The 25,958-nt window shown below is 43.4% G+C and overlaps 1 protein-coding gene and 1 pseudogene across 4 annotated transcripts; both read left to right on the top strand.

Annotated features, from left to right (window-relative positions):
- The first annotated feature begins 201 nt into the window (after window positions 1-201).
- Window positions 202-24,041, top strand: gtf3c2 (general transcription factor IIIC, polypeptide 2, beta). Of its 3 annotated transcripts, none has more exons than XM_080453336.1 (22): window positions 202-336; window positions 829-949; window positions 1,118-1,229; window positions 2,121-2,697; window positions 3,474-3,557; window positions 3,713-3,852; window positions 4,276-4,469; window positions 4,992-5,086; window positions 5,198-5,275; window positions 5,501-5,602; window positions 5,997-6,224; window positions 6,668-6,779; window positions 7,390-7,507; window positions 11,369-11,400; window positions 11,535-11,664; window positions 12,162-12,306; window positions 18,036-18,197; window positions 18,477-18,564; window positions 18,697-18,825; window positions 19,791-19,985; window positions 21,085-21,192; window positions 23,478-24,041. In XM_080453336.1, the coding sequence occupies exons 2-22, from the start codon at window positions 911-913 to the stop codon at window positions 23,688-23,690; spliced, it is 3,081 nt and encodes a 1,026-aa protein (XP_080309462.1). In that variant the 5' UTR covers window positions 202-336; window positions 829-910; the 3' UTR covers window positions 23,691-24,041. The 3 variants fall into 3 exon arrangements, with proteins under 3 accessions (XP_080309462.1, XP_080309461.1, XP_080309463.1); XM_080453335.1 differs by having other exon boundaries at window positions 1,115-1,229; XM_080453337.1 differs by lacking the exon at window positions 3,474-3,557 and having other exon boundaries at window positions 1,115-1,229.
- On the top strand, window positions 14,504-15,775 carry LOC308102556 (heme A synthase COX15-like; annotated as a pseudogene). Its single transcript has one exon. The product of its transcript is annotated as a heme A synthase COX15-like (transcript).
- Window positions 24,042-25,958: the final 1,917 nt, after the last annotated feature.

The following is a 25,958-nucleotide window of genomic DNA, read 5'->3' as shown; positions in this document are numbered from 1 at the left end:
AGGTACTTTTACCTTACTGGAGTATTTCCAATTTTTTGTACTTTTACTTCTACTCCACTACATCTCAGAGGCAAATGTTATACTTTTACTGTTATAATTTTACAGAACTGGTACGTTCCAACTTCCAAGGTTAGTCCGCCAACGCTAGGTGGCGACGATATGCACACGCAGAGATGTATAAAAACACAATAAAGAAGAAGTACTTAGTACACATAAAATGCAACGCTTCACGGAGTTAACTGTCAGAAAGTTGCTGCAAGACAAACGTGGATTTCTATGAAACCAAAGGCATGTGGATGCAAAGTGGCCCACGCTGCCCGTAGAGGTGTAACATTGGTGAGTTTATCGCCATTTAATACAGCCAGATGGGACTATCAGCTCGGTGCTTAATGCTAATGCTCATGTAGCCTCTGCCGGGAGGCGAACCCGGGACCCTTGGATCCTCAGACGCACACGTTACCAGTCGGCAAATGAGACAGACTCGCCAGTGTACAGTAATGCGGCATCATATAGCCTACAGTCGTCCACACTGCAGAAGCAAGGGGGTGAACTTATTTATATAAGGGTGGGTACGTGGATTGCAGATTATATTTGCCTAGAAATGGAGGCATACCTATTACTTTGTGTTGGCTTGGGGATTCGAGCCCTTGCAGCCTGAAGACCTAGAAAGAACCGACCAAGGTCTTCCACCATGAGCCACTAGGATAGTATCTGTATGGTCAAGCGAGTAGCCACATTATGAACTCAAGTTTACTCGACTCACATGCTGCACAAATGAAATATTGTTTGTTAAACTATTGAAAATGATCTCTGTGCCTCTCCTTCCAGCTTGGCAGAAGACACAATCTGTAGATGACGTTGATACGAGAGTGACAAGTCTCAGTCATTGGAGCTGGCATTGGTGGCTGAAATGAATTCAGCAAATGACAAAATAACAAGTAATATGGAGGTGCGTTCTTCAGTGTTCATGTTTTGCAATTACATTAATGGCATTCACTTTAAAGTATATAATGTCACATTTTTTAATACTCTAATTAAATATTCTTCAATTCATTTTTTGAATGTATGTTGAAGTACGTCAAATATGTATTCTTTTGTTGTTGTCTAACTGCAGCAGTCACCCCAGGCAGAGAATGACAGTGTTCTCACACACAAGGTGGCATCCAGGGATGTAACCACAACACAAGCAGCTAGCAGTGAACATCCTCTGGCAAGCACATCAGCACAAGGTATGATGTCGTGATATTGTTATTGTAATAATGATATGCCTTTGCTTCCCACGCGCCCTATGAATGGCAGCCACAAATTCTACGTACGTGCAAATGTACAGTAGCAAATACTGCAACTTAACAAATCACAGATTACTAATAGAAGGAACAATATAGATTCACAAACATTTGGTCATAACGAATGCAATGCTTTCACTGCTTTTCTTTTATCTGTTCGTCTGGGGCTAATATTGCAAACCTCTGGACCGATCGGCACATAGTTTTAGTCTTTAAGACAAAAATGTCCTGGAACCAATGGTGACCTGTGGGCTGAAACACATTTTAGATTTAGATTACTGAAAAAGTTAAAGGGCCTTTAATGAAGGCTGTGGGGCCGCTCCGCGTGGGTTGTATCCCTGTTCTCATGCACTGTTTCTAATGTATTTCTATCATGAAATAGCCATCTACTAAAGGCCTTTTAACCTTTTCACCAGAAGAGTGACGTGGCTTTTTTCTTTGTTGTACCTTTTGGGTCCCCAACCAAAGACCACTGTCATTACAACTTTTTTGGACTTCTGAGCTCTCCAGACCTTTTCTTTTTTCATGGAGATTACTGATTTCATAGATGACTTACATCATACTGTAGATTGTCCACATCGTTATTAGACTCTGTCTTATTATAATTTTTATTAACCCCTTAATTTTCTCTTGATACTTTATTTAATTATTTCAACCATTTTTAATTCAACTATTTAAAGGTGGTTTCACACTTGATCATCTAGCTCCAAGTTCACCCCTGCATCTTTTCACGTACAGTACATTTTTAGGGTTCCCAGGGTTATCTGGATTGAAATTGCAAGAGTGAAAGCACCTTAAAACGCTTGGAATAATAATTGACATTATCCCTCACAGGGGGAGATGGGCCAGTTGAACAGCACTCAGATTTAGCTTTGAGCTCAAGGGGGAGAGCACGGAAGAAAAATCCCAAATTTTCTGACTATGAAACGGACCTGGATCTTCATGAGGTAAAAACGAAACGAAAAAGAAAATCCCCCATCACGAAAAACTTGAATAAGGGAAAAGTCACCAAGAAGAGGGGCAGAGGGCGTAAGCGCACTATCAAACCAACGGAGGACGGTGACCAGGAAACTACTGAAAAACAGCCAGTGGAATCTGCAGAAGAACCACCAAATAAACCTCCTAAAAAGACCCCAAGGGCAAAGAGGACTCCAGCTAAAAGGACGCCTGCTAAAAAACCTCCCACCAAAAAGGCCGCCAAGGCAGTGGAAGAGGTCCCATCCACGGCGGTTGCCCAAAGGTTAACGGAGCAGCCGAAACCAAGAAGGAAGCAGGTGACAACGCAAGTGGTACAGGATGTGGGTCCAGCCGAAACACTGGCAGATCAGGGGAAATCCACCAGCGTGCCTGAGGAGGAGGAGAAGGAGGAGACTGTGCCCGGTGGCCGTCCCAGGAGAAGTGCCGCTAAAGCGTAGGTCTCATCTGCAGTCACTTAACACTTACATTCTGTTCACTTATGGCTGTTTGTTTATACGGCCACCTGTTGAAGTTTAAGGTTGATTTGTACTTAGTCGCAGGCCGGTGTCACACACCGGAAATAGCTGATCCTCAAGTAGTAGATCAGCTGTTTTTGGTGTGCGACACCCTAGTCCACACTAGAACAGTAGAACTCTGGCTTTCGGGGGAATGTCCTGCTAGATGGCAGATTTCTTGGCAGCACAACCTCTCTCAGTGCAAGAACACCCCCAAAATGTCGCTGTGTCATTTGAGGAATGCTGGGCATGCGTTGCACCATGGGCGAGAAGGCCAGTGAAAGAAGCAGACCATTTCTAGTAACTTTAGAATAACTATCCCTTCATAAATAGTTAATTGATCATTCACAACCTGTTATCTAATGACTTGGTTATTACTTGTTGCGTTTCTTAATTGGTTATGGATTTTAAACTATTCCTTTTAAATAGTTAACAGATCATGAACAAGCTGTTAGTAAAGTACTTACTAATGACTTATATAAAGTATTGATTTAACAACTTTCAGTACAAGTAAACCCTCTCTGCTGCCAACTCCTCCTACTATTCTAACATCATCAGTACAGGAAAAGACAACACCAGAGTCTCTTCTCTTCTCAGCCCCCTACTACACAAACCAGCAGCACCCTCCTGAAACCTTCAGCTGGCCTCATCCTGCATTCCATCTATCACATATTTTAAAGAGTTACATTGTTCTTTTGTTTTTTGATTGAGCCAGAAGTAGGAAATTGACAGCATCACTGATGAGAGAGGAGGAGAGGAGAGAGAGAGAGTGGACAGCTGCCAGTCCTGGTCAGGGAAGGTATATGGAAGATCCACCATGTGCCCACGGTTACTTGGCCTTCATACTGTAGCTCCTAAACATACACAAGTCTCCATCACAGACACAGGGGTTCTGAAAGGGCACATTGCAGTTCAAAGGTAACAGGCTTCTAATGGCATCTCGTTCTTCTATAGGGCATTGAAGTACCTCCACTCCTTGGCGAAAGAGGTGCTAGGCGGCACTGACTCGGAAGCTCAGCAGAGGTCCCAGAGTGGTACCTCCAGTCCAACCTCAGAGCCTGATCCAGGGCGGAAAGCTCCAAAAGGTGGCAGAGGTAGGGCCGCAATCCTGCGGGATATAGCCTATACACGGTTCATACTGTTAGATTCAAGATTGCACATGCTATGGCCATGTATTTTATGCAGATAATATACATATTAAAAACAAAAACATTTATGGTATGGAAGAATAATCTTTAGTGCTAATGCCCCAAAACTAGACTGGTATCTTTGACAAATGTCACAAGTAGTAGAGTGCAGAGGAACATGCAAGTCTCTCTTTGTCTAACTTCCAGGATCTACACAGCAAAATCTGGAGTGTTAATTTAACTCCAAAAAGTGCTAAAATGGTCCCTTACTTGTCAGTTGTCACGCTTTTTAAAATTGTATTTTACCTTGTGTATAACCGTGTATGTGGATCAAGTCAGCTTAAATGGTAGCAATACTGTACACTTAGTACCCTTAACATGTGTTTACAGGATGGGCTAAGGGTAGAAAGAGGAAGCACCGGCATGGCATTGAGGTTGGAACATCAGATGATGATGAGGATTTTCTACCGGGAGGCAGTGGCGAAGATGCAGAAGAGGAGGAGGATGAGTCAGAAGGGGACCCGGAGTCTGACTTTGAGCCAGCTGTTGAAACCCACGCACAACATCGCTTCAACAGGAGTATTGTGAGTACTATCTTTGTTCCCTCTATCAACATGTGAGAACAAAAAGATGGACTGAACCATTTCCAACATGCCAGGTGAATGCCAGTCTCTTTCCCCCCCCCCCTCAACAGCGGTGATTATTGTAAAATAATTGCAAGGCGAAGGCAGCCGGGAGAGGGAATGTTAGAAATAGGAAAAATATACAAACATACTTTGCTAAAAACGATTGTCTAATACAGTTGAATTCAATTCAAGTTTACTGTAATTTGTACCATGCTGTGCACGGCAGAATGAGGCAGCAATCAGTAAGGATCTCTATTAGTGCAAAAACTAAATAAATAACAAACAAATACAGTCCCTGAGCTAACATCACTTAAAATAATGTGTACCGAAAATACAAAAGTACAAAAATAAAATGATGAGACAAATGTAAAAAGTAAAGTGTCCAAAATTAAAAGTGTCTTTAGGACAGGTACATAATAATGACTCATGCAACAGAATCATGGATCTTCTGTCTGTGTGGGGGTTCTCCTCTCTGTGCAGATAAATATGAGCAGAGTGCATGGCACTGCGCCTAATGGACTTCCTAACAACATGCTGCAGCCTTGCTGGGAAAGCACACAGTCCAACCAGAAGTTGTAAGTAGCCTCACCACTTTTTTCACACGTGCTCATTTGCATGGTCTCTGTGCTGCTGACTGTGTGCATTACTGCGTACGATGTAACTGTGTCCGTTTGGTCCGTTTCCAGCCGAGAGAAACATCAAAGCAGCTGGGTCTTCCCAGACTGGATTCCCACCATGACTGACTGGAGCATTGTTCCACAAAGGTTAGTCCCTCTTTTATATAACATCAAATATGAGTTCATACAATTTCTCACTGAATGGTTACTGGTGAGAGACATTGAAGGGGTGGGTGGATGGGGAGGGAGACTTTTAGAGGTATACCATTGGCCAGCTACTGGACCTAGAGGCATCAGTCTTGACTGCACAACAATAGAAAGGTGTGTCAAAGGTCATTATTAAAGAGTCCTTGTGATCTGTGTGTTCTTTAGTGATCTGGAGGAGTATCTGCCCCAGGAGATGCAGTCTGCCGATTTTAAGATCTCCCGAGAAGGTCTGGGCAAGGAGGAGACCCCTCTACAAAAACTCAACAGGTTGGTACAGTCAGCTGCTAGTTATTGTTTAGTGCAGTGCCACAGTTATATTTTGCCCTGTGAGTAAACCTGTGAGCATGAATACCATCCGGTGTGAATTCTGACCATGACAATGACTCATTTCAAGGGTCCCGAAGGTCTAGCAAATCAAAATGATTTTCGTCATGTCGTTTTTAGTCACAAAAAGTTTTAATTTCCTACAATGTGTTTTTATGGTAATAATCTGGATGAAAATATCAAGTCCTATGTAGAATTATTCAAGGTCCCATCCCCATTATGTACAATTCTACATGCAATGTTCCCTGCACTCATTATTCTAATGAACTCATTAGAATGACAAAATCGCCACTGGACATGAGAATCAGCATAACAGAGGGTTTACTTTCCCTTCCAGGTTTGAGGCTGTGGACACGCACCCAGAGCGCTGGGACGCACTCATGTTTACTGGAGGGCCGGTCTGGGCTATGGAATGGTGTCCGAGTCCGGACGGCTCCAGTGATAACCAGTACGTAGCCCTAGCCTGCCACCGAGGCATGGACGACCAGCATTGTGCCAACGAGAAGTACACTGGGCCTGGCCTCATTCAGCTGTGGGATCTCGGCAAGCTGGAGTATGATCGTGGGTAAGGGGCAACTCATCCAGATAATGTCCGCAACATCACAGGTTCAGATCCCTCCCATGATGCATGCTGTTTCCTTTCTCTCCGTTGTACTGATGATAATTATAGTTTGTTCAGTAACAAACTATCCCCATCTCTCCAGCTCTTTAGTAATTAGAAAATAGATTTTCATGTCGGGATAACAATTTTATCCAATCAGGAGAGAGAACTCATACAGGATACAGACTAAAGGAGTGAAATTGGATGTGATGAAAAATAAATAAAAATTAAGCTTAAGCTACTAAAGAACGGGAGAGATGGGGAGACACCTGTTATTATGTTTTCAGAATATCAGAATATAGAGCTTTAACATTTTAACATTTCTTAACGCAAAAAATATCACTTGGACCACCTTTAATCTCAATCATACATTTTTCCCCGCTCTTATCAAATCCATATTTTCCCAGTCCAACCTCACGTCCATCTCTAGTGTATGGTTTGGCCCAGGACAAAGGTTTCATCTGGCAACTCAAGTGGTGCCCTGCAGGAGCATGGGAGCTGCCCACCTGCCCCAGGAAGGTAGGAGACATGAGCTGCATGCAGCACACTCACACAGAGATACTTTTGATATTGCAGATGTCAGCATTGTTTGATATTTTTTCTTTGCCAGAACAACTGCAACAGTGGCGGCAACACATTTTCTAAGATGGAATTTACTTTCCACATCTACTACTACTTTCTCTCATCCTGGGGTTGAATGGTGTGCATGCCATCTAATTACAATGTTACAGGTTCAAATCCAGCTTAAGTACTGTACATCAACCTTTTAAATATAATCTTAACCACATTAACCCCCTGGTGTCCCTGTTGTGAGCATGTCATTATAGGCAAAAAGAAAACCAATTAAAGGTCGTCAAAGGTTGCTCAGGAATAAATTGGCAAGAGCCTAGGTTGAATATGTGGTGTAATGTACATCTAAATGACGAGTAACTTGTTTTGTGAAGCAGGGATTCTGTATATGTTTTCATTGTTATACAATGAAGAAAATCTCTTTGCCGAAAATAGTCAATCAACACCTCACAATGCACCACATTTAATTGTGACGTATTGTGAGCTTGTAGATTGGCTATTTTCGGAAAATGTCCCCCCCCCCCTAGGGTTCATTCATTCACTCCTCCTCTCCTGTCAGGCTCCATACCTGCCAAGACTTGGTCTGCTGGCAGCAGCTACCTCCACTGGCGTTGTGACCATCTACAGCATGCCCCACCCACAAGCTCTACTTGCTGGCAAAGAGCCAGCCAACTCGGGTAAGACTTGGGAGTTGAAATCGAATGTAACTGAACCTCCAGACAAAAGGTGTCAAATAACTCTGATCATTGACTGGGTACAAACTGAATAGTCCAGTGATTACTGTATCACTGTGCAATTATGTGAAGGATAATGAGACATTATTTACTGTTTTGGGGGTTACTCTGAGTCTCCAACTATTGAAGATATCTTGCCACTATTTGGAGTCGCATCAGGTTGCAATTTGTGGGCTTCCTCAGTAGGGGGCAGTGATTGCCAACGTTACCGGTTGTGTCCGTTGTCTAGTTTAGTGGTTCTCTACTGGGTTTGTGCAGGTGTAACAGCCCAAAATATACCCCCGGCCAAACCCCAGGGTATATTCTGGCCTAGTCCAGAATATACCCCTCTAGCCCCCTTGTGTTCTTCATTAATTATGTTTTAAATGCTTCAAAATACAACACAGTATTATGTGTTCATTTATCCATTTGCAACTCTGAGAATGTACAAATACATTTACACTCATCATGAGATTTCGTTGCTGTTGGGTGGAAACCTTGTATGTCCAAAACCATTCCTTTTTTGTTATTAAACATTTTATGATGGTTAAAATAGCTGATCTACAAGCTGGTTCCCCTGCATGAGAGACCACATTCCTACCACTCTTCCAACAAGGCATTGCATTCTATCATGTTAGTTCAACATAGGTTGACTATGTTCGCAACTCGTCGTGCGACGAAATATGTAAGCCTCTTTCTCTCACCCAGTGGCACAGAGTCTGTACATGTACTGTATGGCTATCATTGGACGGCTCAGGCGATGGCCCTGGGGTCCAGTCTATTATATTGAGACGCTAGCACCATTAGCCTCTGGGGCTGTGGTGTGGACTGTTATTAATGAGATTAATGTCTCTGTTATCTGCACCATCCATCATACACAAGACCCTGTTTGTGTTTAGTGAGTGTCTTGTCTGTCATTCTGGCCATCTGCATGTGTGTATTTCTGTCAGTCTGTCTTTGCCTGTTAACTAAGGCTTAATTAAATACCAAGGCCCTCATTGGAAACAAGTCCGCAAGGACTTTTATGAACGGACCTGTTAGACAAAGTATTTTAAATGTAACTGTGCTGTTTTACATTTTTTGCCTAATAAAATATTCAATCAATCAATCAATTTATACTTTGCCCGCACTGCCGTCTCGTACGTCAAATATTGTGACACTTTATGAAAGGGTCTCTCATTTGGTACACAACAAGCTAGTCTTGCTCGCAATAAATGTCAAAACCAAATGACAACACATTATATAGCATACAGGTTGGTCCCAGCCTACAATCTGCCGCACGCACGCACGCGCACACACACAGTTTGCAGGGGGGTTCCTTCAGGAGATAAGGATGCTATTACACTAGTGCTGATTCACAGTGTTGATCTTTTCCATTATCTCTCTCTCTCTCTCTCTCTCTCTCTCTCTCTCTCAACGCCCTATGTCATTCATTCATGGTTGCGTCCTCAAGATTTAGAGGCTGTCTGCTCTGAGCTGTGTTGATGGTGGTGATTTGTGCGGTGTGCTTTTATTCTCTCACTATGGGCAGCAGTGACTTTCACTGCCTCAAAGGAGTCATGCTTTTGTGTCATTGCCACTCTGTCAGGGACAGAATGACAGGGCTGTTTTTTCTCCCCCTCACATCTATCAGCCAGTCAGTCAATATCTTTGCTTTTGTAGTGCAACTACGCAGTAAGTTGGGTTATCTTTTTAACCACATGAACCATAGTGTTCCTATTCTGGGCATGTCATTATAGGCAACAAATGTGGCATAAATGTAGTGTAGAGGGAAAAAAAGGAGGGGGCCAAGAACTGTAGCCTGGAAACCAGACCAATCTGCCAGAGCTAAAAACAAATAAATGAATAGCTCTGTAGTGATATTCGTCTGGCCATGCCGGGCTACAAGAATGGACCCCTGAGGGACATTGATCAACGACGCATACAGCGTTGTTTAAGTGGTTAAGAAACAGGTTTGTTATTTTCACTAACATGGCGACCTTGATGATACTATTTTCCTAGTTTATTCTAGGGTCCAGTCAGTGCTTGAACAGTCAGATCCAACAAATTAAACCAATTTACCTTCTTTGTTTTCACATCCCTGCAACAGAAGTCATTGTTTTTTAGTTTTTCACGCTCAAAGCCTCTGCCATCAGGACTGACATATAATGTACTGGTACAGAACATTATACTCTGGTTTGGAATACCAGTTGAAACATTAGGCATCCACACAGCATGAATTGTGCTGCATTTCTGTTGCTTCACCGACTCTCCATAGCCTTAGATTTCCATTTTATTTCTGGTCACGGGTCATTGTCTCCACATTCACAGTGAGTGTTTCAAGGTGTTTCGGGTGAGGCTTCCCTCCAGTGCTGTTGGTTATGGGATTTTGAAAGGTTAGAGGGCACTTAACACATGTGCTGTAGCGCTTGGCTGATTTAGCAATGGGAGCTGTAATACTATGTCGACCATGAAGTCAGGACCGGTTATGTTAAATAACACAATATTCCTCTCTTGGAGCTGCTTTTAGCGGTACAATATCTCACTTTTTATTGCAAACCCACGTCTTGAACATTGCATTATTTAATTATCTACTCGCACCAACTCGTGTGCTTTATGGAGGGACAGGGAGGCACCAAAATGCAGTGAGTATGTTTTCAAATGGTGCACGTTTTTGTGCAATTGAATTCATATTGAAAATGTTCCACAAAGAATGTTTGTCCATGTTATTGGGTGAAGGTTGGAAAAGGACCTCAGTGTGGAGAACGGAGGCGAGAGGTGGAGTCAGGGTTTGGTTGATGAGTACCTATTACTGATGTTTTGGTGTCTGTAACACCCTAAGGTGACGTATCCGACTCCCCAGTGATTGAGCGTCATCTGAGTTTGAAGGCACGGCACTAAGAGGGTCATACGGGGTCAGATGGGGATGGACAGGCCGCAGGCGTGAAGCCTAATTTATGCTCCATCGCACGCAGCATCACGCAACGAAAATAGCAGACCTACAAGCTCACAACGCGTCACATCCGAGTATGAATCGGGCTTACAATGGGAGCGTCCCTCTGACTGGTCAATACCCATTTGTGACAGATCATTTCTAAATAGCTTTCTGCCCGTCGGCTACAATGACGTACAATGGCGAAATAGTAAATGGGAGGCGGATACATGGATGAGGTGATTGGGTGGTGGGGACAAAACGGAGACCAGAGCAGCGTAGAAAAAAGTAGATAAATTATGGCGCGGTTTCCCATCAGACAAGGATCTATAATTGAAATGACAAAGAAGATGCATCGCTGAGAGAGACAGTAGCTTGGCATTGGAAGGCATGAATTTTAGGCCTAGTAGCTGACGCCTTATGTCCCCCTACCCCCGAAGCAACCACCGACCCCAAACTACACCTTGTCTGTCTGTCAATCATCCTGGGATGATAGTAGTGTCTTAGTAGCTTAGTAGTGAAGTGTAGCTTAGTAGCTTAGTAGTGTCAGGTTCATATAAAATGGATGTGGACATGCATACATAATGGAAATGGAAGTCCACATACTGTAGTCCATGGCCAGCCTGGAAATAGGCGGTGGTCAGGCCTAACCCTAACCCTAGCCTGGTGGAAGCTGTTCAGAAATCTGGTGGTCTTGCCCTTGATACTACGGTAGTCCACCTTGCCTGGCGGCCGTCGTCGTAGGTGTGTGAACAATTTGTGGCTGGGGTGGTGCACATTCTTGATGATGAGATTTGGTGCACACCAAATCTCTTCACTGGAACTAGCTACAAGTCCCTAGTCCCTGCCTATCAGACATAATATACTGTATGCTGCTATACTGAGATAAAATTATTTGTGTTTTCTCTCAACAGGAGAATCCAGTCAAGTGCCGCCTATATTTAAGGTATGCTGCTATAAATTACATCTGTCTCTGCAGCATCTTCTGGCTGTGTTTCCGATTACACCTCATGTTTGCATTTGAAGACGGTGTGCGAGTATTTATTCTTATGTAAAGCATTTCCCATTCCTCCCCTCCAGGCCAAGGGCGTGATAACTCTGAAGTTAGGTTCCTTCAGAGCTCCACACAATGAAATGAGTGGACAAGTTCTATGTATGGACTGGTCAGCGATGAAAGACCACAGCATAATGGCTCTGGGCTTCTATGACGGTATGAAGTGGTGCATTATTGATTGACTGAACAGCCTAAGTAGTAGGCCTGTCACAATTATTACATTATTGCATTTTTTGACTTTTTTGACGACATCGGTATCGGCAATTATGCAGCCGATGTGTAGTTTAAAAAAATAGCAGATCTGCTATTATTGTATAGGGCTTAAGTAGTTAAAATGTTCAGTTTCTGTGTATTTTATATTTGTTGTTAAAACGAATCTTTTCATATATTAAAATGTAATATTATATACTTAATTAGTGTTTATTTTCGTATGCATGCTGTTATAAGTTAAACTTTCTCAAATAGAAATTTTATAAAATTGAAGTTTTCAAATTGATTGCACTTTCTGACAAAATATCAGTCAAAACATCGGTAATCGGTGGTGTAGGAGTCTCCAAAATCGGCATCAGACCCAATAATCGGGCATCAGTTGGGCTCTTATAACAATAGCGTGTATAACATCTCTCTCTCTCACTCTCTCACTCTCTCTGTAGGATTAGTAGGCCTGTGGAACTTGTCGTCTACATCGTCTTTTATGCGTATGCGTGAGCCAGACCGCTCCCTCACCTTCCTGCCCTATCGTTGTTTCCAGGCCCACGACAACTCTGTCAGAACCCTGGCTTTCTGCCCCGCTTCCAGGTACCGCTCTCATCCATGCCTCTGCCACTTAGTCGCCTCATAATTATACCTTATATGGCTACGTGGGCCGCTTTTCAGTGCTTGCCTTCTGTTCAAGCCTGTGCAGTCAGCGTGTGCATATGCGCTTGACACATGTGGGTTTGAATCTTGATCTTGTGTGTTCTGCCACAAGGAAGCATATGCCCCATATGGCTCTCTCCAGATGTTCTGGCTGGCGGAGAATATACTTGTCGTTTCAACGCGACCATGAGCATCTAATTACATGTGGCTGTATTAAGCTAACTGACCTGTGTCATGTCTAACCCCCTCTTCCTATCCCAACATTGAGTGACAACTCTATACAGTATTTACAGATCAGAGGGACGATATCTGATACGTCTACCTATTGTAATTTATGCACAGTTCAGCAATGTACCTCCGTGTATAAGGAAATCAGGCTTCTGAATGATGCTGGGTAAAAGGGGAAGCAACAGAATGGTTAGGCAGCCTTTGGTTAATACTGTATTTTCACATCTTCATATGGCTGTTATATCTATCATATTTGAGAATTTATTGAAATATTGCCTGCCTCCACTCACTGCACGCCTCTCCACTGTACTGTGAAATATACCAAAAAGGCCATCGAGCATGTTTTACGTTCACTGGTTGATGTAGCCTCATCTGGGACAAAGTAGATCCCCAAAAAAAAAAAAAAAAAGTCATGCAACCTCGCGCAGTGAATTTAATTCAGAGTGTAGGCTAGAAGGTCTCCAGGCCATTAACATTCACAGCATGTAGGCTTGTTTATATCGGCCTCAACCAATATGGCTGTGGAGCGTAACGGGCACTGTCGACCTCCTGCCTACAAGCTTCACGAAGCTGCATTTTGTGTGTGTGTGTTGAGCTGTCCAGACGTTTGCTTCCGCAGAGAGAGAAAGAGAAACCGAGTGAGCGTGCAAATCCACTGCACGGAAGCTCAATAGCTTGGGGTTTGTCATCCTCCTTGTCCTCTTATTATGCTATGGGGTACATGAGTCATTCGGCTAAAATGAAGCGTGTGAGTGTGTAAGGCTTGGATAGAAAGATGAGTTTAGATTTGAAATCTAAATTGTTAACAAGAAAGAGATTCAGAAGGGGACAGCACATTCTTTTTGTATTGCAAATGTTGTTGAAATGGTGAACTCCATTAATGTCACCGCTGGAAGGCAGCTGCAGTTTACGGTATGTTGATGGTTGCACTGCTGCAGCTTTCCCAGTGTTACCCTCTCAAAATTGACATGGAACTTGTCATCTACGTCATCGTTTAGGCGTACGTGTGAACCACTCCTGTACAGTATATATATACACTGTATATTGACAATATTGCCACATGATATTTACAAAGTTGAGTTAATGTACCTGTAATATTATATCTCTCTTGGAAATGTTGACAAATGTTGACAAAAGCAGATGTCTGGGTTCCTCCGTGGTTTCCATGAACAGTGAGATGAAGATTTTACATTCTGTAACTTCTGTGCCAGCGTATCTAGAAACATTTGGTCTCTAATCAATTTAATCCATTGTGAAAAGAATCAATTGTACAATACATACATTCATTTTGGGGTGTGGGAAACTGCGACGCATTGTGAGCTTGCCTTGTAATGTAGATCGGCCATTTTCGCAAAAGAATATTCTATTCTTCGACAAAGTATAAAATAGGGCTTGCAGTAAGTGGTTAATCAGACTAATTTTAGTCAAACCTAAATTAAAGTTGGCTAATGGGAGGGCCGGCCGGGCGGACAACAGGCACGTCACTCTGACATAACCATAAACAAACCACGGCCACATCACTGTGACTAGACATAACCATGAACAAACAAGGCCACGTCACTATGACAACATAACCATAAACAACCCATGGCCACGTCACTATGACTCATTGTGACATCATTATACAAACCCGATGACTCATTGTGACATCATGATGACGGGTAAACACAGCTGAACTATATAAAAGCCTTATGAAGTGGCCCGAACCTCGTTATAAAAAATATATTCCAATTTTTCTGCATTGATTTGCTTGTTATCGTTATGTATAAAGAAAATTAAGAAATGATAATAAAAAAAACATGCTGCTGAACTCTATGCGTGTTGTGAGGTAACATGGAGGTATATGATTAGTTTGCTATTTTGTTACCTGAATCACAGACTGATAGATTAAACACACGGACCCGTCAGGATGCTGCTGCCCTCCTTAAGGTCTCTGGTTCTCTGCGGGGGTCGCGGTGCTGCTGCTGGGGGGAAAGCCTTCAGTAGGAGTCCACAGCTGCGACAGTGGATGGTAAAGAGAACCCAGAGCACCATCACAGCGGAAGCAGGGGCCGGTTCTACTCCGGCCGCACAAATCGCATCGTTGGTTGGTGGGATGCAGCGGACTGGTGGTCGGGGCCATTGTCTTGGGCGGAGTCACCAGGTTAACTGAATCGGGGCTCTCCATGGTGGATTGGCACCTGGTGAGAGAGATGAAGCCTCCTCAGACCCAAGCAGAGTAGGGAGGCTGAATTCTTCAAGTACCAGCAGTTTCCAGAGTTCAAAATAATGAACCATGACATGACTCTGCCAGAGTTCAAGTTCATTTTCTACATGGAGTGGGGCCACCGTACTGTATGTGGGGCAGGCTGGTTGGCCTGGGATACATCTTGCCCACCATGTACTTCTGGAAGAAGGGATACTTCAACCGCTCCATGAAGTGGAGAGCAGTGGGGCTGTGTGGATTCGTCTTCTTCCAGGGCCTGCTGGGCTGGTACATGGTGAAGAGTGGTCTGGAGGAGAAGCCAGAGTCTTATGACATCCCGCGGGTCAGTCAGTATCGTCTGTCTGCCCACCTGGGTTCTGCCCTGCTGCTCTACTGTGCCAGCCTCTGGACGGGCCTCACCATGCTGCTGCCGCCCCACAAGCTGGCTGATTCCAAGAATCTGGCCCAACTCAGAAGGTTTGCCAAGGGCACTGGAGGACTGGTTTTCCTCACTGCGCTATCAGGTGCATTTGTTGCTGGGTTGGATGCCGGGTTGGTGTACAACTCCTTCCCAAAGATGGGAGAGCGATGGGTGCCTGATGATCTACTGGCCTTCTCCCCTACCCTCAAGAACTTCTTTGAGAACCCCTCCACTGTGCAGTTTGACCACAGAATCTTGGCGATTTGTCGTTGACGGCCATTACAGGCCTCTATCTGTTCTCAAGGAGGATGATGCTGCCCAGGAGGACTAAGATCGCCATCAGTCTCCTTGCAGCGATGGCTTATGGACAGGTGGTCCTTGGCATCAGTACCTTGTTGCTGTATGTACCCACTCCACTGGCAGCAACCCACCAGTCTGGCTCTGTGGCCCTTCTGTCACTGGCAATCTGGGTCCTGGCAGAGCTCCGCAAGGTGGCCAAGTAAATGCCTGCTGCAGGTCTGTGGATTAAATCCCTCCCCCAGTCAGTTCCATCGGGGTGAAACTTTGCACACACACCCCCAGTGGGCCAAGGACGAACCGCCACCTATTCAATGTGGCCTCATGGTGGCACCATAAGAGGCCGCTTCACCTTCTGGCCTATAATTCTTGAACCGTAGGTCTTACAATCAAATGTTTGGCAAAAATGTCTGGCATTTTGCCAGGCTGTAACCCATGATTGACACAGCCCTGGGTAGGCAACGCTGCCTGGCGTAGATCTGCGCTCCAAGGAGCGCACATTTCTAGTTAGACCATGCCTTTTGTTGAGAGAGATATGTTGTATTTTTGTGGAGGGAGGTTTGACCATCTGTTAACTTCTCTATTACACTAGACGTTATGCAAAGACAGGCAAATTAAAATAGTCCACCCTGTATCAGGCTCTGTACAGTGAAGGACACATATTTGGCTTGAAGCCAGAATACTAATGGAACTGTAATTAGTTACCCTTTGTGTACATAGTTGAAATAGGCGTGTGTGCTTTGTATTTAATTTCATAAGCTTATGAACAAGGAATTGTGCTGGTCCTATTTCCTTATGTCCGAGTAGGCTCTATTAAAGCTACTGTAAATTTGATATATCTCCTGACAGAGAGGTAATGATCTGAACTGCAGTTCAATCCTTCTGCTTCAAAAAAACGAATTGAAGTTGTCAACCAGTAGGTGTCCTACCCGACACCAGGGTCTAAATGTCTCCATGGAACAGTGGGGAGACCACCTCCAACTACTGCACATGTGCTTGCTACGTACAGTATGTTGTATTAACATGTTGTATTCTATTTGCCTCGTGGCCTAATTGCGTAAGTCGTATTTTTAAGGTTGCCTATATGTCATCTAGTTGACTTAGGCTAAATTCGTTTTTTTTTCTTCCCATGATTGCACAAGTCATGTTTATCTGCCATTTCTGCCTAGCTCTACTCTCCTGGCACTGCTGATTCACCCTGCCTTATTGCCTATTTTCTTCTACCTAAGTCAAAAAGTTGACTTAAAATGACTTGGACAGAAAGTGATTTTGGAATGTAACAATCATTCTGATGGGCTGAGGACATGGAGTTGGGCAGAAATGTCAATTTGACCAAAGAATTACTTTGGCAGTTGTGCTATGGTGCTAACGATTCGTTAAAATTAGCTCAGGATTGTAGCTTTAACCGAGTACCTTCATTTAAGACTGTGGATAACTTGGCGACATTTGACTAAAGTGAACACAGTATTATGTGTTCCGGTAAATTATTTCATAAAGATTTTGTTTTGATTCACCAATAATTGGCAATTGGCAAAAAAGTGGAATCTTGGATTAGTTTGTTTTGTATATAGTTGGAAATGCAAATGTAACGGCACTGTCTAAACGGAATAAAAGCACTTATGAAGACTTTGCAATAAAATAAAAACATGCTGCAAGGTTATTCAATTAATTGGAAAAGTAATCTATAATATAATAATCGCTAAGAAATTAACCGATTAGTTGCAGCCCTACCGCAAACTTTCACTGCATACGGGCACTTTATGGTCCAGACTGCCAATGTGACTTTTGCTCTCTGCCTGTAGGCCGAGACCAAGGCTACCACAGTCGTGGACATGGATCAACTGGTCAATGGAGCAGGGAAAACTAATTAGAGAGAGTTAACGGAGCAAGGAGACGCTTGCGCGTGCATGCGTGCGTGAATTCACTGGGAATTGAATGAGTGAGATGTGTGGATGGAAGAGAAAATGTTTCAATTTTAAGCACTTGGCTGACACTATAATCGAGAATATCTCTGGCCGAGCTAGGGCTCTCTAACAACTAATCCCTCCTACTTCTATAGCCATGTCTGATGACTACAACCATGCCTCTTGCTCATCCACATGTTTTACCTTCAAACAAGTTCGTGAAATGTCACACCAGGGAAAATAAAACTTTACACAAACAGGCAGACCTGGACATTTGCCCTTTTGCACACTCAGCTCTTTGTATGTATATTACAATATTGTGTTTATATACTGCATATGTGCATATTTTAACATCTGCATATTTCCACGTGTATACTTTTAGAATTTAAGTGTTTATTTTAATTGTTTTTAATCATCCTTAAGCCTGTAACGATATGGTCATTCACGACCAACGTTCGGCGCAGTGTCATATTGATGATGTCTCCATATTTGAGTGTAAACCACAGACAAGACATGCATGCACAAAGTAGAAGATAAAAAATATTCACACACAAAAATGTGGCATTGATCTGTCTAGTGGTTTTGCAGACAGATGGACATAATCTGTGTGTGTGTGTGTGTGTGTGTGTGTCAGTGATCTGTTAGTGACTGCTGGAGACGACCGCATTCTGAAGACGTGGGACCTTACCAGGCTGTACGACCACATCAACGCACACAAGCGGCACCTGACCACTGAGATCTTTTGGCCCTTAAACGGCTCCGGCTTCTTTCTGTCCCAAGAGAGCACCTATGCGCCGTATGATACACACTTTCTTTGACTTACTTTCTCACATTGATTTTTATTGTTTTGTTTTGATAAAACCCTGTTGATCCCCAGGGGGTGGAATTCAATTTAACAGCAGCAAATCGACAGCATGCGATGGTGACAATATCATTAGAACGCATAACACTACCACAGCAGTACATTATGTTGCCCCTTTCTTCTCTTTTTGTCCCTCCCACATACTCTAATTTTGTTGAATACCGTCTGCTGTGATGCTCCTTGATGGTCTTGTGTTGCTGGTTTGTCCCTCAGAAATGGCAGCCAAGGCATGCATTTCGTAGACCTGGGCTACAATAAGATCAAGGCTGCGTTCATGGTCCCCAGGATGGCCACTATGTGGGTGAGTGTTGTTTTTCTGTGCGCCATTAGCCGCAGTGCTAGCCGCAAGAGTGAGCAGCTCAAGCTTCTCCTTTTGATTCCCATAGTAAGTTTAATTTGATGCTGATCGAGTCTCTTTTCCATGTCATTCCAGTCCATGTCGTTCAGTGACTGGCTGAACTGCCTTTTGACGTCAGACACCCTGGGCGAGGTCATCTTTGATCTACTTCCCCGGCTCAACGCCAACATCCAGAACACCAAGCAGACCCAACAGAGGCGTTTTGTATGTTTAAATATATATCTTCTCTAATCCCTCCTTCTTTTTTTTTAAATCTTGTGTTCTTTTCTCAAGTCTTTTGTTCCACTTGGCGATTCACTCCAAGGAGTTTGGCATCGTTTCCTTTGCTTCAATTCCTTTAACCCATTAAGACCTGAGATACGATTCTACAAATGTCTTTTAAATCCTGTTTTCCAGTTTTGTGAAACACTTATGTTGCTATAATATCAGTGGTGCTCAAACCTTTTTCATGTCAAGGACCTCCAAAATTATATGTATTTGGCCGTGGACCCCCATCTGAAAACATTTTGTTCCAGGGACCCCCAGAAGCAAATATTTGAGTACAAAATGTTTGCTTTAAAAAAAAATATATATATTCAAAGATTTGCACACATTTTCAAGCTTTAAAAGAAATAGCAGATGTACAAGCTCATGGCGCAGCACTCAGTGCCGCGCTATGAGCTTGTATATGTGCTATTTTTGAATAGCCAAAGTATAAAATAATGGTTAAGTGGTTACACAGATGCGTTCCCGGTTTTAATGGGTTAACTCTGTAAATAACGGTGCTCACAAAGACATCTTAGAAAGCAGAGGATTTCTTAACCACTTAAACCCTATACACTTTGTTGACCGGGGGGTGGCCCCATCGGTCTATCCTTGTCATCCTCATTTTCTCCCTCTACACCAAATCTCTATGCGTTGTGAGCTTAGATTTGCTATTTTTGCAGAATGTTCGCATATTTTCAACGAATGGTCACCTATAATGAAATGCCCGGAATAGGGACGGGAGGGTTTCGATTGATTCATTAAATACTTTATTAACAAGTTTGTTATCAGTACAGGTGGTACAGTCAACGGTTATGCAAAAAGGATAACACAAAAAGCCCCCGGGGCTTGTTTCCGTTGTGGTCCATTGTACTCGATTCATCAGTGGTTTTAACGGCTCCCATGTTTTCTGCTTCCATCTGCAGCCGGTGTACTTCACAGATGTGGTGCCTTTTGAGGAGAACAGCGCCGATGAAACGGCGGGAGGGGAGGGCGAGACGGAAGTACCAGCAGCGGTGCAAAGCGAGAACGTGGACAGACCAGGGGGAGCTGAAAGCCTGACCCAGACATACAGAGAGGCTGTCAAGCTATACTACCTCCACTATAGGGACGCTGATATGGTGTGTGTGTGTGTGTGTGTGTGTGTGTGTGTGTGTGTGTGTGTGCGTGCGTGCGTGTAAGCATGTGTACACACATGTGCATGTGGGTGTCACACGCCGTTGTGAGCTTGTGTGAGATTAATCAGCTGTTTTTGGCTTGTGACACCCTTGCGCAACTAATATAGATTAGGCATTAACCACTTATGCCCTATATACTTTGCCATGTGACAAATAGCGGAAATAGCTAGTATCTTTTAGCTACTTTTGAACATTTTGACCCGTTTTGAAAATGTTTGTCATTTTCAGAAATGTTAAGAAAGGTTTAGCCTATGATGACATGCCTAAAATAGGGAAGCCAGGTTGAAAGTGGTAAATGGATGGAAACATTCTCTCCTGCCCCAGCCCCACCCCCAGCCCCACCCCCAGCCCCACCCCCACCCCCACCCCACTCCCATCTGTTCCGTTGTGTTCTGCTTCATTAACCACGTCACTGCTATACATATACACAAACACACAAATGGCTAATGCACATAATGCTCACCCTTCCTGGCACAGAAACATACATTGTCTGTCTATGAGACCCTGACCACCAGCCGTGACTGACTACTACCCCAAAGAGCCAGCTGGTCCACCACTATTATTGCCTCCATCAGATAAAGGGCAGCTCAGGACACTGAGAGTGTGTGTGTGTGTGTGTGTGTGTGTGTGTGAGAGAGAGAGTGATAAACCCCAATGGAAATACCAGCCTGGGCTCAGTGTTTTTGCCTACACTTCAAACAATAAACACACTCCGTTCACTCGTGAGAAGTTTGAGGGAAAAACTAGACGTTCTTAAACTTTGGAAATAAGCTGATCCTGTGAGGGAAGGGAAGTTTCATGCTTCACCCAGCTGATGGCTGCTCAGATGGTCATGATGAGCGTTCGGCGGGGAAGCTGTTAGGGGTTAAGTGTCTTGCTCAGGGACACTTTGAACACATATACTGGGCTAACCGGTAGGCAAACCGGTGACCTTTTTGATTACCAGACGCCCTCTCTACCCACCAAGCTACAGCAGCCCTGAAGAAAGGCTAATGTCGAGGTTAACGTGTAATGTACTATTTTTCTCTCTTCCACTTTGTAGCGGACCTTTAAGAACTACCAGACGCGGACGCCATGGAAAAGGATGCGAAACACAGAGTATACGACCAGGGTAGATTTTGACATCATGCCGATGGGCGCGCTTCATAAGGTATGGATTAAACTCACACTTACACCCCTATCGTTGCTGTCGGGAGGAAACCTTATACTGTATGTCCAAAACTGTTCCTTTTTAATTATTATTTTAAAAACATTTTTAAATAGTGAAAACTACAAGCTCAACATGTCACAATTGACAATTGGCACTATCCTCATCATTCTTGTGAGGACATTTGGTCCTCATAAAAGTAAAAGAATCACACACACACTGCAGGCCTCATTTAGACCTATTCTGCATTTTACCATCGTCTCACTGAGGAATGTAACAAAGGGAATCGAGGGGAAATGATCTTGCACCATGAACAAGTTACAACGGTGAAATCCATAAAGGTTCTGTATATGCATCACAGATAGAAGCGGGGAGGGGCATGAGAGTAGAGCAAAAAAGAGCAAAAAAAAGTGAGAGGGAGAAAAGGAGAGAGAGAGCACACTGACTCTTCCCGTTGATGGCCAACCATAAAGATGGACAGAATGTAATGGTGTGTAAAATGAGAAGAATGTCACCCTGGGTCATAGTGGAGAAAGGCAGGTTGGTTTGTGGGGGGGTGAAGGATAAAGGACAGCCATTTGGGCATTTGAGGTGTTTAATGTTGAGGGGTGGATAGAGAGATTGATGGAGGAAGTGTGGAATTGGCCTTAAAGATGGCGCTGTGCCCGGTGGTGTGACAAGATGCAGAGGCAGGTATTGGGATGGTTTAAAAGAAAAAAAGGAAAAGGAAATATGGCATTGTGCGTTTGTCGTGAGTTGAGTCATGGCACACACAGGGAAAACAGCAGAGCGAAGGAAGACTGAACTGCACTGCATACTCCAGCCGAACAGCCAAACTCTGTTCAGTTCGGCTGGCAAATAACCACAAAATATGTCATTCAGAGGTTTGTTCAGCTCTTCTGTTGGAGTATGCAACCGCCTGAATGCATGGTCCCAGTCATCATAATTTACCTTTTTTTACGGAGTGGTTCGTATGGGGTGAGCCGTCTAGAAGAGGGGCTTGCGGGGCTAATATTTGCATTATATTGTGAATATTGTAGTTACTTTTTAGAACTTTCATTTGATACTGGAAGATGGAAGGTGGAGGTTGGGCTAGGCTGAAACTTTGGCCTAATATAGAGATTATCAATTCATACTGTAGACCAGTGTTTTTTAAAGTTGGGTCCTTGAGTGGGTTCCAGTGGTCCCCAGCTAAATTATTGATAGTTAGAAACCAAATGGACCCTTAACCCTGTCTTATTTAGTCACTTTATTTGTGATATTATCCAGAGTGAATGAGATTGGGTGTAGATTGCGTGTAGTTCAAGGTCACAAAGCAGCATAGAACATTAAAGCTGTGCTCTTAATGTTATGGGAGAGAACAGAGCAGTCGTACATGGAATGTTGTGTAAGGCTTCATTTATACTTGGTCGCAAGACCAACAGAGATGATGTCACCTAGTACAAAATGTTAGGGGCAGGGACAGGTGCAGCTAAATATCACCATAGAGCTCTGGTTTAGCTCCAGTATTGTCTTTTTTCCCCCTTCAAAGTACAGTTTCATTGTGTGTGTGTGTCGGATGTAATGACTGGTAATCAATGGTCTACCCCCAGCTTAGCTCTGTTCTCCCCCTCTAGCTTCAGAAAGCCTTAACTGTGTAGTTAACATCATAATGATGGATCTATAGTTAAATCTCAGTGGGAGCAGATAGATTTACTCGCACAATAAACACTGACTGAGAGAATGGCCGCTTATCGGTCCTCATTTATCTGCATTTGCTTTCGCTTGGAACTGAGTTGTGGCAGTGGAAAACAAGGCCAGGGCAAACAAGGCCAGGGCAAACTGAATGCGTGTCAGTTGTACAAATTTACTCTAGTCTCATTTGTAGTTGAAATGTTCGATACCTTATTCCATAGGACTTTAACACAGTACTCATGCCATCTCACATCCGAATCCTGCAATATTTGCATGATCCACTGTCTTGACTGTCCTGCGTCATGAACATGATGATGTTCTGATGTCACAGGAAATTAACCATGTTGAACCTGTAGTTTTAACCCATTAAAACCGGGAAAGCATCTGTGTCATTTTAGATTTTTGTGTTGGCTATTCAAAAATAGCAGATATACAAGCTCACAACTTTGTGTCGCGTTGCGAGCTTGTACATTGTAACTGCTATTTTTGAACATTTTTGAAAAATCTTGAAAGTATGAGAACTACTGATTTAGAGGGCATTTGTAGAATCGGCCTCAGGTCTTAATGGTAACTATGTTGCAATGTTTTAAAACACCCTTTCTTCCCCCCCCAAGGTTCGCTTTAACCCCAACATGAGCAGCCACACCTGGCTTGTGTCAGGCGGCCAGTCGGGGCTAGTCAGACTTCACTGTCTGAGGAGCATGTGCAGAGAAGAGGCCCAGAAGCTGGTCATGAAGTGCAAGAAACAGTTCAACGCCCTTTACTCCCCACAGAACCAGGACACAGAGACTGTAACAGCAGCCCAGACCAGCACTGAGCCACTATAGCACTATTTTAGAGGTATCACCATGATGCGTCAGAAAGTGGTTCTTATTTTTGTTGTAATCGCTGTTGTTTTTTTTTATCTCGCCCCTTGGGTCTGCAAGACTTAAGGATTTTCTGTCTGTCTATATGTTGATGTCCGTGAAATGTTAGTTTTCCGTATCACGTCAGCCTTGTTTCATTTAAACATTCCCACTTAATAGGAGTTAGGAGGGCACAAAATCGTTTGGAATTCATTTGTTCCATTTTCTGTTTGGTTTTATTCGTTTTTTAGGGTGCTTTTTGTAAGAATTGTCAGTTGTGTGAATAAATTATCTAAGTGGACATAGCCTTTTTGTACCACATTTCTCAATTTTGATTTGATTCTGATCTTGATTCTGACTTTGACCTTTTCACCCAAAAGTTAATCATTTCATCAGGCAGACTACTTATTGCCCCAAAGTTACATGAAACTCCACCCATCTGTTGACCTTTGACCATTATGACCCAAAAGTTAATCATGTAAATACATGCTTTCTTTCTTATTTTGTTCACAGATCTATATCTATATCTATATATATATCTATATATATATATATATTCTTATAAGGAATAAGAATACCAGTGTCTTGTCTTTAGCTCTTTTACGTTTTGCTCTAACTCTTAGAGTTACAGACCTGCAAGGGTCCATTTGGAACCTCTTCAAGGTTCCTTGACCCCACTTTGAGAACCTCTGCTTAGACAGATCTTGTATTTCAGAATCAGCAGTACTGGTGCTTCCCTAATGTGATGCTGCTTTAGTCAAAGTCCCTGAACCCAGGTCAAGCTCTACGGGTAAGTAGCTTGATGAGTGTGTGTCTGCCTTTAGACAGAGTCTGCTTAGGTAAGGTTACACCTCATTTAGTGGCAGATGACCTGGAAGAGAAGGAAAAACAAACTCCATTTAGTCACAGCTAAGAGCATCAAGTCAATTTATATAATCAAGGGTCTGCCTTGCCACTGTGCAGTGTGCACTGACTATGCTTTATTTGAGAATAGACACAGCCCAATACAGGCTTACATCTGCAATATATTACTTTTATCGTTGAACCGTGAATGTTTAACACAGAGCAAGGCAGGCTATATCAAGTTGCTAAACACACAAACACTCAGGGTGGTTTGTTAGAGTTCACATAGTGTACCCAGCTTCTTCTGTGTTCTAAACAAAGATCTAAACATACTTTTACTGTATGTACGGAGCCATAATAATGTGTAAGTAAGCCTTGCCGAGCCCTGAGGCCCATAGGGCAGGAGCCTGTTTCCTGACGCTAGTATGTCGCAGGGACTTACCCCAATCCAACCCTTGATGCTGAGTGCCAAGCAGGGAGGCATTGGGTCCCAGTCTTTGGTATGACCCGGACGGGGATCGAATCCCGACCTCCCTGTCTCAGGGTGGACACTCTAACCACAAGGCCGCTGAGCTGGTATAATAATGTGTGGTTGTCACAAAATCCCAAGGCACACCTGGACATGTTATACGGCACACCAGTGTGACTCGGCACACTGGTGTACTTTATATACACTCAAAGGGCATCAGTAGTCTTGCCCAGTGGTTCTCAAACTTTTGCATGTCAAGGATCCCCAAATTCTATTTGGCCACAGACCCCATGAAAACTCCCATGAAGACCCCTGATAACTGTGGTTAAACTGCTTTTTATGCTATATTAACTAATTTTGCTGGGGACCCCTTGAAACGACCTCAAGGACTTTGAGAACCGCTGGTCTTGTCAACCGAGTGAAGCCGAAGTGTGTATTCATGATAAAGAGTTAAGTGGTGATTGGTACCTCCCTGTCTTGTGCCCGGGCTCATCCTGTTCTTGTTGACTCTCCGTGGTGTAATTAGTTCCTTCTGTACCTGCCTGAAGACCTGCCACAGAGATGAACGATACCGCAGTGCCATCACCGACACCGTTAATTAACTTAGGAAATGACTACACAGTCTGTAAAGCATAGTACGGCATATGAATACAAAAACCTTGTCTCTGAACAAGCACATGGACTGGAGAGCCTGCAGTGTGAAGCAATTAATCATAATCTGCTCAGAAACTACTATACTAACTTTGCTCAGGAGTCAGCACATGCCCCACATATACTGTATAATATATCGTCGCTGTCGGGTGGAAAGCTTATATGTTCAAAACTGTTACTTTTTAGGAAATGGAAAAAAAGCTAAAATAGTTTATCTACAAGCTCACAGCTTGTCGTATTATGACAAGTTGTGAGCTTGTAGATTGGCTATTTTTGCTATTTGCGTG

Source organism: Gymnoscopelus braueri, assembly GCF_963280865.1.
Source record: "Gymnoscopelus braueri genome assembly, chromosome: 16".
Taxonomy (NCBI): Eukaryota; Metazoa; Chordata; class Actinopteri; order Myctophiformes; family Myctophidae; genus Gymnoscopelus; species Gymnoscopelus braueri.
Note: the sequence above shows the minus strand (reverse complement) of the source record. Positions and strands in the feature narration are given on the sequence as shown.

Coding starts and splice junctions, on each gene's coding strand:
- gtf3c2 (XM_080453335.1), top strand. CDS start 911: ATGAATTCAGCAAATGACAAAATAACAAGTAATATGGAG. Junction 6,225..6,667: donor AAGCTGGAGTATGATCGTGG/GTAAGGGGCAAC, acceptor ATATTTTCCCAG/TCCAACCTCACGTCCATCTC. Junction 12,307..18,035: donor GCTTTCTGCCCCGCTTCCAG/GTACCGCTCTCA, acceptor TGTGTGTGTCAG/TGATCTGTTAGTGACTGCTG.